At 31.8% G+C, this 17,064-nt stretch overlaps 1 protein-coding gene across 14 annotated transcripts in view; it reads left to right on the top strand.

The window, feature by feature from the left end:
• RIMS2 (regulating synaptic membrane exocytosis 2) overlaps positions 1 to 17,064 on the top strand; it is a 605,377-nt gene that overhangs the window by 135,202 nt on the left and 453,111 nt on the right. For all 14 annotated transcript variants that reach the window (XM_057531989.1, XM_057531993.1, XM_057531987.1 and 11 more), the window contains one exon: positions 885 to 1,095. In XM_057531989.1, coding sequence (XP_057387972.1) covers positions 885 to 1,095 — 211 coding nt within the window. The remainder of the gene's footprint in view (positions 1 to 884; positions 1,096 to 17,064) is intronic.

Raw genomic sequence — 17,064 nt, 5'->3', positions numbered from 1 at the left:
GTGGCCCATTGCTCTTTGGAAGGGCTTGTTGCTCTTTGGAGTTTAGATTATTTGGTTGCCTTATAACCTCAACTCTGTGATGGGCTCAAAACAAGTTCTGATATTTTAGATTATCTAGCCTTTTGTCCTTTCTAGGATGGGAGTGACATTATTTACAGCTTTGTAAATCCTAAACATTAGTTCTGATTAGGAACTTTGATTTATAAATCGAAATTATAGTTTTAAATATTTTAAATTATCCTTTATAAAAACAATGGAAGTGAAAAGTTTTATCACTATTTATTTTTAACTAGAAAAAATAAAGGCTTTACTTTTATTTGTACAGCCTTATTTGGTAGGCTTCCAATATTTCATAGTGTCTTTGCAGCCAGCTAATATTGAGACTATTGAATAGATTTAAACAGTTAGTGAGACCAGTCATCCAATGTTTTCCCCTCTGTTTGGATTCTTAAGATCATTCCAATTGAGATTCTGTCTCAATGATTTGAAGTTCTTAGGTTTTGGTTTCACTGTGTGAGTCAAATCAGTCTTTTTGTGAAGCTAAACTGTTGAAAAATAACATTGTAAATATTTTTACAACGGTATATGATTGAAAATATATTGCAAATGGTTGGTAGAAATTTTACAATTACAGTTCAAAGAAGTATCTTAATTGTATTGTTTCTTAAATTAGCATGTATATCGGAAGGCAGAACTAGTTACAACACTTTTATGATGTGATGTGCCATAAAAGATGTTATTCTATAAACATAAAATTAAATTTTTATTCTGTATTCTCCTATGGATTTTTTTGGTATATAAAATTGTGTCTACAGATTGTGGTAATTATTATTTTTTTTTGAGACATCAGGAAACCAAATTTTTCTGATCTGTGTTCTCTGCAGAAAACTTCATCAGCAGTTTGAAATGTATAAGGAGCAGGTAAAGAAGATGGGAGAAGAATCACAGCAGCAGCAAGAACAGAAAGGTGATGCTCCAACCTGTGGTATCTGCCACAAAACAAAGTTTGCTGATGGATGTGGCCATAACTGTTCATATTGCCAAACAAAGTTCTGTGCTCGTTGTGGAGGTCGAGTGTCATTACGCTCAAACAAGGTACAGAATGAAAATTACACTTCATAATTCTCTTATACTTAAGCTTATCTTGAATAAAATAGACAACTGAAATTAATATTCAGGTTAATCAATGAATAAAAACCTTCCCTAGTGTCTTCAATTCAGATAAAATAATTTAAAAAAATTTTCCTCTGAATTAAAAAGGTATTTGTCTCATTGTTTATGTTCTTTAGCTTATGATTTTGTTTAGAATCATAGGGTCTTAGACTTTCAAAGATGAAGAGAATTTAGAGATCAATTGACCTAACTCCTTATTTTATAGGTGTAGAAAACTCAGATCCAGAAACACTAAAATTCATCTTAAAGTCACACAACTGATTAATGTTTGGGTTGTGTCACAGCTTTTTCGATTACTTCACATAATTTTATAAACTTGGTAGATCTGCTCTTCCTTTGGCCTCCATTTTCTTTCTTTTTGAAAAAGGCTCTTTCCGGCTTTGAGATTCTGTTTTTCGTAATTTTATAGCTTTTGAGGCTACTTTACTCTTTATTTTTGTTTTAACATTAATGAAATAAACATTAGACTATGGAATTTAAAGAAGAAATGTTAAGCCTGTGTTTCACACCTGTACTAGATTTTTGTAGTTTATCCATCCACTTTAGGGAATATATTAATATTTCCCCAAAAATGCTATGTTGAAATTAGTAAAAGCAGTATTTTAAATTGTTGTCTCACTAAGTTCTTTATAATTTGTATTTATCTCCTTCGTAGTATTTTATCACTCAGTTCTTAGGTAGCTTAAAAATATGAAGCTGATGTCTTTACATACATTACTTAGACGTAATTATGGGAATTTGTTCCCCTTTGTGATTTTATTTCTCCATTTTCTCATTGTTTCGCTTTTCTCATTGTTTTGTTTTGCCCAGAACTAATAACTTTTCTTTATTTTTCCTTATCTTTCTCCCTGGTTTACCTGATTATTTTTCTTTTTCTTGACTAGTTGCATTGGCTAGAAACTCCAGTGTAATTCTGATTGGAAGTGATGAGAGAAGCTATCCCTATTTTGTTCTTATCTTAGGGAGAAAGCATTCAGTCTTTCACTATTAAGTATTATGTTAGCTATCAGCTCTTCATAGATGCTGTCTATTATTAATTTGCTGAGAGTTTTTGTTTGTTTGTTTGTTTACCTCAGGAATAGATGTTAGATTTTGTGAAATACTTTTTTTCCATCTATTGAGATTGATTATATGTTTTTTGTTAATATGGTGAACTACATTGATTGATTTTGAAATGTTAAACCAACTCTGTATTCCTGCAATAAAACCCATTTGGTTATGATGGATTATATCTTTTACATATTAATGGGTTTGATTAGATAAAATTTTGTTTACAATTTTTGCTTCTGTGTTCATGAGGGTTGATATCTATAGTTTTCTTTTCTTGCAGTGTCTTTCTTTGATTTTGGTATTAGAGTAATGCTGGCTGGATAGAATGAGTTGGGCAGTATTTCCTCCTCTCCAGTGTTTTAGTAGAGTTTCTGCAATATCTGTATAATCTGTAGTGATGCTAGCTCTTTCATTCCTGATATTGGTAATTTACATCTTCTGTCTTTTTCCCTGCTCAGTCTGACAGATATTTATCAATTTTATTGATCTTATCAAAGAACCAGCTTTTTGTTTTATTGATTTTTTAAATTGTTGATTTCATCTTTGATCTTTATTATTTCTTTTCTTTTGCTAACTGTAATTAATTGTCTCTTCTTTTTCTGGTTTCTTAAGGTGGAAGCTGAGGTCATTGCTTTAAGATGTTCCTTCTTTTCTAATACAGGCATCATGTGCTGTCAATTTCCCCTAAGTACTGCTTCAGTGACATCCCCCAAATTCTGATATGCTGTCTTTTCATTTTCATTCAGTTGAAATACTTTCTAATTTTACTTTTCATCCTTGACCTATGAATAACTTAGAAGTATGTTATTTATTTTTTAAATATTGGGGGTGGATTCCAGAGATCTTTCTATTAATGATTTTTAATTTAATTCGGTTGTGGTCCTAGATATACCTTGTATGCCTTGAATCCTTTGAAATGTACTGAAACTTATTTTATGGCCCAGGATATGGTTTATTTTGACAAATGTTCTGTGTGTTCTTGAAGAGGGTGTATATTCTGCTATTTTTTGACAGTGTTTTTAAATGTCCAGTAGGTCAAGTTGTTTAATAGAGTTGTTCAAGTCTACTATATCCTTGTTGATTTTCTACCTATTTATTCTATCAATTATTAAGAGAAGGGTATTGAAATATATAACTATTCTTGGATTTGTCCATTTCTTTTTACAGTTTTATTGGCTTTTGCTTTATGTATTTTAAAGTTCTGTTTTTAGGTGCATAAACATTTAGCATTATTACATCCTATTAAATAATTGGCTCCTTTATAATTATCAAGTGACTTTATTCCTGGTAATATTCTTTGCTCTGAAATCTGTTTTGTCTAATCTTACTATAATCATTCCAACTTTCTATTGGGTAGTAGTAACATTGTTTATGTTTCCTGTTCTTTTACTTTAAACTAATTTGTGTCTTCATATTTGAAGTACTTTTCTTATAGGCAGCATATAATTGGGTATTGCTTTGTTAGCCAATCTGACAATCCCTGCCTTTCAATTGGGTGTTTAGATAATTTATATTTAATGTGATTACTGATACAGTTAAGTTTGATTATATCATTTTGCTCTTTTTCTACTTTTACCATCTGATCTTTATTTCTTTTTTAGTTTCCTTTTGGATTAATCAAGTACTTTTTAAATTCAGTTCTATCTGCTTTGTTAGCTCATTAGCTTTGTTGACTCTTTTGTAGCTTTGTTGGCTCTTTGTTTTGTTATTTTATTAATTGCTTAAGGATTTGTAATATACATCTTTAAATGATCACAGTCAACCTTAACTGATATTATACCATTTGGTGTATAGTATAGTATAAGAATATACAATAGTGTACTTCCATTTCTACCCTTCTGGACTTATATTATTGGTATTATATAGCTTACTTTTACCTGTTTTATAAATCCCACAATACACTTTTCATTTGTTTTTTGTTTGAAAGGCTTATGTTTTAAGGAGTTTTAAATAATAAAGAAATATTATGTATTTACTTGTGTTGTTACCATTTCTGGTAGTGTTAATTTCTTTTTGTAGATCTATATTTCTGTCTGGTATCACATTTCATCTGTCTGAAAGATCTCCTTCAATATTTGCTATATTACGAGCCTGCTAGTGATGAATGCTTTCAACTTTTTATGCTAAAATTTTTGCCCTTGTTTTTTTTAAAAGATATTTTTGCTTGGTATAGAATTCTAGTTTAACAGTTATTTTCTTTCAATATTTTAAATATTTTTGCTTCACTGCCTTCTCCCTTTCACTGTTTCCAACTAGAATTGTAATACCATTCTCATCTTTATCTCTCTGTATATAACGTGTCTTTTTTGTCTGATTGCTTTTAAGATATCCTTTTGATCACTGGTTACATACAATTTAATTATGATGTTTCCTGGTTAATTTTCTTCATGTTTGTTGTGTTTGGAGTTTTTTTGAGCTTTTTGGATCTATGTGTTTATAGTTTTCATAGGCTGTATAGAATGTTGTCAATTTTTTCTTCATATATTTTTACTGGCCCATCCTCTCTCTCTTCTCCTTCAGGGAGTCCTGTTACCCATACACTAGGCTGCTTGAAGTTGTCCTACAGCTCACTTACATTCTTTTTTATTAAATCAAATTTTAATTTTCTCCATTTTCATTTTGTTTATGTTTTATTTCTATGCCTCAGGTTTACTAATCTTTTCTTCTACAGTGTCAAATCTGCTGTTAATACCATTCAGTGTATTTTTTCATCTCAGACATTATAGTTTTCATGTCTAGAATTTCAATTTTAGACATTTTTATATCTTCCACAGTCTAGTTAACTTTTTGAACATGTAGAATACACACTCTGTAATAATTGTTTTGAAGTTCTCCTATGCTAATTTTAACATCTTTGTCAGTGTTGGGTTGGTTTTGATTGATGGTATGTGTTGTCCTGACTCTTTAAATGCCTAGTATCTTATGTTGAATATCAGTCATTGAAAATTTTACTTTGTTGGGTGCTAGATATTTTTTCCATTCCTGTAACTCTCCTTGAGCTTTGTTCTGGAATGCAGTTAAGTTACATGGAAACAATTTAACTTTTGTGTCTTGCTTTTGTGATTTGTTATGTAGATCTGGAACAGTGCTCAGTTTAGCACTAATTATTCTCTTCTACAGAGGCAAGGCTTTCCTGAGTACTTTAACCAATACCCCATGATTATGAGTTTTTCTTGTCTAGCTGGTAGGAACATCTACTGTTTTCTCTAATCCTTTCAGATGATTTTTTTCCCCACTCCTGGGTATTTAATCACATTCCTGCTCACTGATCATTACTAAGTTGAACACTTGAAGGGTCTCTCTGTAGATCTCTGGAGTTTTCTTCCTCTGTTCACCTTTCTCTTCTCTGATAACTTGTTCAATGAAAGCTAGCTGTGTTGGCCTCCTCAGGCTTAGTTTGTTCTCTTCAACTTAGGATGTCTGCCAAAGTGAGTTTCAGCTGCTCTGTACTACTCTGCTGCCTGGAAAGCCTCTCAAAACAGTAACCTGGGGCAATTGTAGAGCTTATCTTGTTTGTTTCCCATATTTCAGCTGGCCTTTTTTGCCTGATGTCCATTGTCTTGAAAACCATTCTTCATACATTTTGCCTATTTTTTGTTTGTTTGCTTGTTTCAGGCAGAGGAAGGAATCTAGCCCTTGCTACCCCATTTAGGCCACAAGCAGAAGTCTGTAATGACATCTAAATATAGTTTGCTTAAAAATATATTTTCTGGTTTCTAACATATGGTCTCTTTATGCTGAGCAAAGTTCTAGTCAATAAGTTAAGTACAGTGAAAAACTAGAACACCCCTTGAACATTTTTTGTATTGTAATCAACTATAAAACTTTATATATCGTGGATTAGCCTGATGTGGATGATTTATGGAAGAAGAAAGGAAGCAAAGAGAGTAACTCCCACGTTTCTCATATTTTTTCTTAGATCTGAGGGAAATGTTAGGGACTAAACATAAAAAATAATTTTCATTCATAATTTACTTGGGAAAACATTCCTTATATATATATATACATATATATATATGGCCTATATTCTAAATGAAAAGAATAGTGAGTTTAATTTCTCTTTTCAAATTGGATCTTCCTACATATACTCAGTTGCCTTATGTACTAGAAGAAGGCTTTTGCTCACAATAGATACTGAACACATTTTTTTTTGAATTTTATTTTATTTTATTTTTTTATACAGCAGGTCCTTATTAGTTATCTATTTTATACATATTAGTGTATATATGTCAATCCCAATCTCCCAATTCATCCCACCCCCCCCGCCCCCACTTTCCCCCCTTGGTGTCCATACGTTTGCTGAACACATTTTTTGATATATCATAGCTCCAAAGGATTAAGCTCAGTGCATTTTGGTAAGATTAGTTTTATGAAGTAGAATAATGACAATATAAATATTTTATAGCTTAAAATTTAATTATAAATCGATTTAAAAATTACTTCAGTAATCTCCTAAGAGAACAAGATAAAATAATCTTTTGTTTTAATTTTAAGGGTCGTTCATGTGCAACCATCCTTAACAATTAGTTAACTCTTCTGAGGTGCATTTAGGATACAGAGAGAATAATGAAGCACAGGACTATGGAGTACCAGTATAATAAGATTTTATGAAATATTGCTTTCATTGATTTTCTTGAGATGATACTCCTTAATAAATTAAAGCTATGTATTTAGTTAAATTGAAAAATAATGACTTTCTAAGGGAGATATCATTTTGTAATCATGGAATAGAGACTCTAGTGGTAAAGACATTAAAAGTAATTTACAGTCAGGATTATTTTAAGCTTGAAAGTGTGGCAACATTAATTTTTTGTTTCTTTTACTTTTTGGGAAAAATAGATTACTATCTCTCAATGGATAATCTAATTTTGAAAAAATAAAGAATATACGTTTTTTAGAATTATAGTGTTTAATTTGCAAATGTAACATATGGATTCTTTCACTATAAATTATCAGATTTGAAGCAGAATGAATGATACCTTTAGTATGGTTGTAAAAAAAGTGATTCTTAAGAAAGTCCCTTAAAATATATTGATATATGTGTGTTCAGTATATCAGATGGTAAGTCTTTAAAAAAAAAATTCAAGTCACTGTGATTACCTGCAAGTCTGTAGTTAGTGTGCTTGTGCAATATATAATCAGTTCCCATACCCCAAATCAAACATATCATGTATGGATTTTCTGTTAGATTTTTATGAAATCACTACATTCCAGTATATTGGTAAAAATTTGACATTCTCTAGGAACAGGGTGACTTAAGTTGAGACAACTAGGAGAACCAAGTTGTGTTCCTGCCCTGGTGTTACATGACTCTTGTTGACATATCACTTCATGTCTTAGTGCTTCTGTTTTAAAATCTGTAAAATGACAGCATCAATTTAAATGATTTCTAATGTCTCTTCTGGGCTTAACATTTTATGATTTTTAAATTAATACTAGATTATTCATGTAATCCTTGGAAAGGAACATAGTCAGATATTTCTACTGCTTAAAGAATTTATAAAGGGAATTGAGAAACTTCATTAATTCTGTTATATCAGTATGTCTTGTATATTGTGTGTTAAGCTTTGGCAGTGGTCTTGAAAGTGTACCCTGATGTGGAAGGAAGGTGTTTTGGAGAGGAGACGGGTGCGAATAACTTCAAGGGCACAGATTTTCATATGTATTCCTTCATTTTTTCTTAAAATTGATCTACCTGAGAACACTTTTCTGTTTTGTAAATTTTTCTTTCCAACTCACTTTTATAAGTGGGTGGCTTCTACTCTTCAAAAGAAAAGCATGCTTCTCAACCATACGTAATCTGAATTTTGGTCTTTATATAATATATTGCCTCAGGATGTAAAAATCTTTGGGGCACCAGGCAAAGTGACAAGGAGAGTTGCCGCTGAAGGAGAGTTGTTCTGAAGGAGAGATTCATGAGGGCAAAGCAGTGAGAAGTTCTGTAAGAAACATAGAACGAGGCAGCACGTTATTTCATTCAGGCAACAGACTTTTGGCGAGACTCTGGTGCCTCATCTCTCTTTTTCAGAATTGGAATTTTGAGATGATTATCATGGTGACCGATAATAACACATTTATATGAATTTAAAAATGAAGTTGGACTCTTTTTTATATAAAGTCAGATTTGTGTGACGGTTTGACAATGTGGACTAGTTTGCCAAATAGGTTATATAAAGTAGACATTTTCTGTATATTGAATGAGGTAAATCTGCAGCTCCAAGCTTTGATAAAAATATAATTAAATCACACCTACAATACACAATATATCGGAAAATGTATCATTTCCAACTATTTAAACTTAAAATTTAAATGCTATCTTAAAAATGTGCAAGGGGTACGTGGTTTGAGAGATTTGAGAAAAGAGAAAAAATATTTGTAGACTCCTGATGTATAACAGGTGCAAGGTATTCTTGGTTATTGGCAGACGTGCTTTTGACAGTTGTCTTTGGTATCTCTTTGCTCCTAACCTCTTGGTGGAAAGGATACTGCTCAGTACCTAATGTCCTCATCAATAGATAAAGTGAGCTCCTTATCATTAGATAAGATGAGCACCAGGTTAAATAGATTTTACTTAGTATATATGGAGAAGATTAGTAATAGCATCTGAAATGAGTTCTGATCATAATAGGAGACTATATAGAGTTTAATAAATAAAGGAATTCAGGATATCACCAGAACTTTAGGATGGTAAAGCAGACACTAGATAGTGGAGCACAGTGGAAATAGAATTGCAGGTAATTGTCAGAGGACAGTTAGACATGGTCATGAATTTCTCTTTCTTCACCCAATAAATCTCATCTAATTTCTTTTAAAGCATCCCCAACAAAAATACTTAACTTCAAACATAAGCAAAAACAAGTGAAGTCCTATCTGAAGCAATTTTTTTTAAGTTAAAAATAATTCTGATCCATGAAAAGGACATGAGGGGACTCATGGAAAATTTTGGAGGTGACAGATATGTCTGTTACTTGATTGGTGGTGATGGTTTCATGGATATATTCGTAAGTTCAAACTCATCAAATTGTATACAAAAATATATGCAGTTTTAATATATCTATATAAATAAATAAATGGTTCAATTAAAAAAAAAGGGACATAAGCTTCTTCTTTTGAAGTCTTGTCTTTTAAACTCCCTTTCAATAAATATATTAAAATACCACTGACTCTCACTTAGGCCAGAACAGACTATATATTTCCTATTGCTGGAACAACACCCAGATCTACTTCTCCTATAATTTTCAACTTTTTGAATGGCACCACTATATGCTATATCACCTAAACTAGAAAGCCAGGAATCATCTCAGGTTTCTGTCCTTCACCATTCTTTCCCCACAAATTTTGCATTTTATTCTTTCCTCTCTGTCTACATAAACTACTAACTGCTCTCTTATTTGGGCTCTCATCCTCCATCACTTGGACTAATGTTAGTTTCCTAACTGGTCTCTTTGCTCCCATCTGGATTCCTCAAACACATCCTTCACATGCTGCTATGCTGATATCTGTAAAATGCAGATCTGATTATTTTACCTTCTGCTTAAAAACTATTTAGTGACTCCTCATCTCTTCAGTGAAGTTTCTAATGGCATAAAGAGCCCTCTCCCTATGGTTTATTCCCTGCCTAACTCAAAGAATAAGCTTCACTGCATTCAGTGTACCCCGACTAAACTACACTGCAGTCCTCCCTTGATGTCCCATGCCCTTTGGGGATTGGTTCCAGGACTGGCCCCCCCTCCCCATGCATAGCAAAATATATGGATGCTCAAGTTCCTTATGTAAAATGGCATAGTATTTGCATATAACCTATGCACATCCTCCTGTATACTTTAAACCATCTCTAGATTGCTTATAATTCCTAATACAATATAAATGCTATATAAATAGTGGTAAATAGAGTGTAAATAGTTACCAGTGTCACATATTCAAGTTTTGTTTTTTGGAACTATTGACACAAATAAGCAATAAACAGTCTATAATAAGAATAGGAAAGAGTTTTCTTTGAGACACACTGAGGACTATAGCCTGGGAGACACAGATTCAAGAAGGACTTGAATTGTGTTCAGTCAAACTAAAAAATGGGGGAGGCTTATATATGGAAGAACTGCAAAGTTACATAAATTGCTTGTCAAGAATTAGGATTGGATCTGGCAAGAAGTAAGAGTGCTTACTAAGCAAGGATTGATTGGGGTCTGAAATGGTTGCATGGTTACAAGGGGAGGCCTTGAGACCATAAGGTTGAAGCTGGTAACTGCTGTAATTGCTTTGAGAATGGCTGGTGGTGTCCTTGAGTTTGATACAATTCAGAAAATTCAGGGTCTCAGTGATGCAGGAACGTGTCTGAAACCACATCCATAATAGTCACCCAGCTCTGATTTGAATGCCTGAAACAGTCACTTCGTTTTGATTTTTAAACACATTCTTTTCTTTAATGGCTAAAGCAAATGTACAATGCATGTTTGACAGGCCATAAGACAGGCTGTTCTAGTTAGCATAAAGTTCAAGCCAAATCATGTATAAGCCAGAATGACTTATACATGATGCTTTCTTTGGGTATCCCTTGTGAATTAACCACTAACTCTTTTGTGCCTCAATGAATTCTACAGACTTCTAATGTATTACTCTTAACATTTTATTATTATTGATTGATTAAATACTTGTTGAGTGAATGAATGGAGGAAAGAAATTGGGTGTACTTATCATGGGCATGTTATTTTGGGACAAGCTTTGTCTTTTGATCCAGCTTCTTGCTGCAGCTCAGCACTGTGATGATGTTTTCTTGAAGATGGCAGTCCAAACTTGTGGATGAATAAAAAGATAAACTTATACTGCCTATACAGCAGTATGTAATTCTTGCAGTTCTTGAAAAAAAGAGTCCAGGCTTGAGAGAGAAGATGGAGTATTACTGTAGTGGTGTGAAAGAGAGGTGGTTTTGGATTGATTATAGAAAGTAGGCAAGAAGAGAGAGACAGGTGATGGTGGTATAATTCTGGAGAATGTACAACATCGATACATAGAGAGGGATATATCTTTTTGGCAATACAGATGAGCAAGTAGTAGGAGAAAGACTGAATATCTAGAGAAGGAATCTGAGGGGAGCTGACATTACTTTCCTAGGTGACTGGGGAACTAATGAAAAGTTGCACAAAGGATAGTTGTTGGCAGATGAAATTGCCATATTTAGTCTGAAATGGTGCTATGACTATCAAGAGGAAATATCAGAGAGGAAAGAGAACAATAGAGCCAGTGATAGAAGGTAGATTAATACTTAAAGTACATTGATCTTGGGAAGAGGCAATGTGATTGCTTATCAGCAGAAGTGGTAAGACAGTAAGGATGGCCATAGGGAGAGTTGATTATGAGGAAAAACTGCTAAGTATAAAATTCTTTTAGAATGTAAAATATAATAAATTTTTAATAACTATTTAAAGTAAATTAAAAAATATAATTTGTACTATTAAAATTTTAATAAATGCTTTTGGGCATACTCTAAGTTATTATTAGAGTTTTCATGTCTAGTAATTATGACCTAAAATCATTAATTCATCAATTAAATTATAGAAAAGATACATAAAGCCAACAGAGGACACTGGCATTATATAGAGGCAACGCTGTGTGGTGGCTTCAGCTCAAGTTCTGAAGTGGGACTAAGCTTAAATCCCAGCTTTATCATTTACCAGCTATGTGACCTTGTATAAGATGCTTTGTCTCTCTGCCTCCGTTTCTTCATCTATAAGTAATAGAAGTAATAATAGTACATATCTTACAAGGCTATTGTGAGAATAAAATGAATTAATATTTGTGAAGCACTTAAACGTGTACCTGGCACATAGTGAGTGCTTTAAAAGTGTTTTGCAATAATTTCTATGCTATTAGATTTCTTCTTACCTAACATATATGTCAGGTACCATGCAAGATGCTTTCACATATGTTTTCTTATTCAATTAGGTAATCATATTTGTAGATTGGATTAGTATATTCCTTACTGTATACCTAAACTGAGTCTGTCATTATGAATATGTATGTAAATATATATACCTTATTTTAATCTTTAATCTTTGATCATTTAGTCTTTTCTTTTTTTAAACACAGACTAAGCGTAAAGCTGAAGTAAATATCCAAATGATTCAATTGAAGATTCACTTTTAACCATTTAAAATTATCCAAGTTTTCCATATGTTTAAAATTAAACTACTCTTCCACAGCAAGTTATTTTTTATATTTCACAGGAGATTTTAATCAGTCTTTGTCTTAAGGACCTTGATAATATTTTATATTTATACGTTACCTTTGTTTTTCAAGCAACTCAATTCCAGTTTGATTACTGATGAGATTAAGATCACTTTTGACAAATACAGTGAAACTTCTGACTTAAATTGTATTACGAAAATCTGATTAGAAGAGACTACTAGTCCTTTTGTTTTGAATTTCTTTTCTTTGGAGGCTTGCCAGTTCAAAGAGAAGAACCATTTTGATTATGGGTCATCTTCCTCATTTTTCTTTTTTCCTTTAAAAATTTCCTTGGGATATTTTATTCACTTTCATAGCTTCAGATTCTGTATGTATGCTGATGACTTATGGATATGATTTCACTAGCCGGATTATTCTTTTGAGCTCCAGATCCACCTCTGTAGCTGCCTACTGAAAAATCTCTCCTTGGATATATTAATGGGCACCTCAGATTCACCTTGTCTATACTTGAAGTCATTATTTTCCCCCAAATCTGCTTCTCCATGTGTTTTTTTCTCTCAAGGAATTGTCTTCTTATCCTCCTGGTTGCTTAAACCAGACTCTGGGAGTCCTCTACTTCTTCCTCTTCCTCAATCAAGTCATAAGGGGCCTTACTTCTCAGTATCTCCTAAATCAGTTTACTTCTCTCCTTTCCTCTTGCTACTACTATAGTTTATACCGCTATCACATTTGTTTCTTACCCCACATATTTCAACAACTTCCTAACTGGTCTCTCTGCTTCCAGACTTATCTTCTTCCAGTCTGTCTGCACATTTTAGCAAAGTAAACACTTTATAAGTAGTAGCAAATAATGTTATGCCTTATTTATAAATCATATGGTAGATTTTGTATTTATTTTTTATCCTTATTGAAAGATAGTAAAGATATAATGGCAGAGTAATATTCATGTGTATATTATAGCTAAGTTTTTCATGTGTATAACTAAAATTGGACCTGTATTATCTGTTAAGAGGGATTAACTATTAGCAAATTTGTTAGTTATGACTTCATTTTTTTCTTTCTTTTTTAAAAAATTTCTGCAGTGTGAGTTATTTTGTGCAAGTATTGTGCTTCTAAGCTTTTGCCAGATATTAATATAGTTAACCATGGAGACTTTAGTTCAAACATGTCATTTATAATTTAGTCATTTCCAGCTACTTGTGTCCAAATATGCCAAGCATGTTTGTGCTTCTGTGCTTCTTGCATATTCCATGTTCTTTGCATAAAATGTTCTCCCTCACTAGTCTTGCCGACATTCTCTTTATTACTTTAAAGGCCTGCTTACATCTCAGAAACTTTCTCTTATTTCTTTTTCCAAGTCTTGCTATCTCCTCAATCATTTGTGTTTCCACAGTGCTTTGTTATTCCCTTGCTTTCAGACATCTCTCTGTTCCACAGTAATTTGTTCATTTCCGTCTCAATACATTTAATTCCTTGATGGCAGAAACTGTCTTACTCATTTTTTAATGTTTTATAAATCTAGTGTAGTGCCTGATACATATATATGAGTGCTCCATAAATGATTTTTGTTGGACTAAATGGTTAGCAATAATTTTCCTTGACTGTGTACGATAGCTTTTTTATGATCTTTTGTAACAAATGAATCAGTCAAGAACACAGTATTGTAAAGGATGCAATCCTATCCCTTCTACACAATATCCTATGTTTTAATCAGTTAGAATATCAGATATAGAACTGTGTGTCAGACACTGTATTGAGAGCTTTTCATGTTGTTTAACTCTGAGAAAACCATATAAAGTAAATATTAATTTCCTGTTTTGCAGATAAGGAAGTAAAGGCCTAGAAAGCTTAAGAAAATTGCATAAGATATACAGCTAGAAATGTTTCAGACAAACAGTGATACCTCAAAACACATGATTTTAGCTTGTAATTTATATAAGTTCTTATAATATATCAGGTCATTATTATTACATTATTAATTTTACTATTATTATCATTATTTTATATTTAAATAAAAAGGAATGCCACATTTTAAAACTTTACCATATTTAAATATGTTCTCTTGACCAAATCATGTATCTTATTTATTTATTTATTTAATATTCTTTTCCATTATAGTTTATACAGGATACTGAATATAGTCCCTTGTGCTATACAGTAGGACCTTATTGTTTATCCATTCTATATATAATAGTTTTCATCTGCTAATACCAAACTCTCACTCCATCCCTCCTTCACCTCACCTCTCCCTTGGCAACCACAAGTCTGTTCTCTATGTCTATGAGTCTGTTTCTGTTTCATAGATAAGTTCATTGCTGTCATATTTTAGATTCCACATATAAGTGATATCATATGGTATATATCCTTCTCTTTCTGGCTTACTTCACTTAGTGTGATAATCTCTAGGTCCATCCATGTTGCTGCAAATGGCATTATTTCATGCCTTTTTATGGCTGAGTAGTATTCCATTGTATGTATGTACCATGTCTTTTTTTTTTTAATTGGAGTATAGTTGATTTACAATGTTGTGTTAGCTTCAGGTGTACAGCAAAGTGATTCAGTTATACATATACATATATTCATTATTTTTTAGATTCTTTTCTCAGAAGTCATGTATCTTATGTATTTTATTTTCTACATTTATGATGTTGGGGAACTACGACCCCAAATTATCAATTGTAATCAATAATATTTTATCTTTAATGACTGTTTCTACTTATTTATTCTTTTAAGTTATAAAGTTTAGAAGACTTAAATTAATGGGACAAAAAAACTTTTAGAAGTAATATGCATAATTCATATAGAATTACATTTTGTCTGCTTTTGATAGTATATGATGAAATTAAAGATAAACAGTGATAATGTGTTTTATTGTCTTTGTACATAAAAGCTTTATTCCTTAATGTTTTTCAGTTTCTTTCTTTGAGTTAATTGAGTGTTTAATTAGGATTTTATTTGTCAAAAGAGCATTCTCCTTTTTCTGATGTTTGGGTATCTACTTGCTTTTATAGAAATTATTCCATTTATATATCTTAATATATTCTAGTATATAGCATGTTCTTGCTTGAAATGTATGGAAAAATTTTCCTCTTATAATGTTTATATTTCAGTCAAAATGTAATTTAGACTTTTTCAGAAGTTTAATTTCACTATGAAATGAACTCTTAAAAAGTCTTACTCGTTTTAAGAATGGGATTAATTATTTCTTTTTTGTTTTGTCTTTTCTGTCCTTTCTAACTTGCTTTCGTGGATATTCACACCAGGAGGACAAAGTGGTTAGAGTCTTTTTTCTGTCTGATATTTTTTTTTTTCTTATTGTTATTATTACTAATTTTAATTTTGTAGTTACATTTAATTTATATATACTTTTAAGTGTTTTGTTACAGTTGTAGTGCATGACAATTGCTAAACATTAAGATATATTTTAAGCATGCTATCTGAATTTACTGAAAAACACATTTTATTATAGATGAAATTTTGATTATTTTACTTGATTCTTAAAGAGGCTTGCCTTTTTAAAATTTAATGTTTTTTTAAAAGAGATCTTATAACATTCCTCATTGTGATAAGAATTCCTTTAATCTTATTATGTTCCCTAAACTAATCGTTGTACTGGTCAGAGTTTTTAAAATAAGGTTCTGAGTTAGTATAAAGATTCAATTTTTGTAATGAGTCACAATAACATTGAACATGGGTTTTCTGAAGTTTATATTTATAGTTTATATTTATATATTTAGTTTATATTTATATATTTATTTATATATATTTATATATTTATAATATATTTATTATATATTTATATATATATTTGTTTATTTATATTATATATATATTTATATATATAGTTTATATTTATATATTTATATTTTCATTCTCTTCAGTCTTGTTACTAGGTTGGAGATAAGGTAGACATTGGCAAATACTGACGTGAGTTTAGAATGAACTCTCTGAGCAGAAGAAAAGATACTGTGCATCATCCTAAACCCAGAGCAGGTCCTCTAGAAGACCTGCCAGCTTTCTACCAGTCAACTTTATTAGCTGACTCTCAAGTAGTACAATTTAGGCAATTCAAAGCCTTTTAAAATCTTTGGTGCGACTTTTGTGTCCAGAGTTAACACAGGATATATAATGGTTTGATTATTGTCTGTAGTTTTCACAATGAATTCTGACACCTATCCCAGCAATGAGACATACAGTGATAGCTAAGCTATAGAAATGACTTCCATGTACTGACACAATTTCATAATGTAACAGTCTATATTTTAAGCCATGGATTGACTAACAGATAATACTAATTTTATGTGGATTTGGAACACTGCGGTTAAAATTTAACAGGCCTTTCAATGATACTCTTTCTGTAGCACTGGTCACCAATGATGAAGATGTTTTATATCTTCACCATAATACTGTAGGCTCTAGTCACATGCAGCTATTGAACACTTGAAATGTGGCCAGTGTGACTGAGGAATTGAACTTTCAATTTAATTTTAATCAAATTTAAATTGTCATAAGTGGCTAGTGGCTAAAGAAAGCCCAAGTCCAGATAGCAGACATTGTATGACTATTCAATCTCTAAGGCAATTCCCTGCACACATAGTAGCAATATGATGTGTATACTATCAGTGGAGATAAAACTGGACAGAACACAAGAAGGGT

This window comes from Balaenoptera acutorostrata, chromosome 17 (assembly GCF_949987535.1).
Source record: "Balaenoptera acutorostrata chromosome 17, mBalAcu1.1, whole genome shotgun sequence".
Taxonomy (NCBI): Eukaryota; Metazoa; Chordata; class Mammalia; order Artiodactyla; family Balaenopteridae; genus Balaenoptera; species Balaenoptera acutorostrata.
This window is presented reverse-complemented; position numbering and strand designations above follow the sequence as displayed.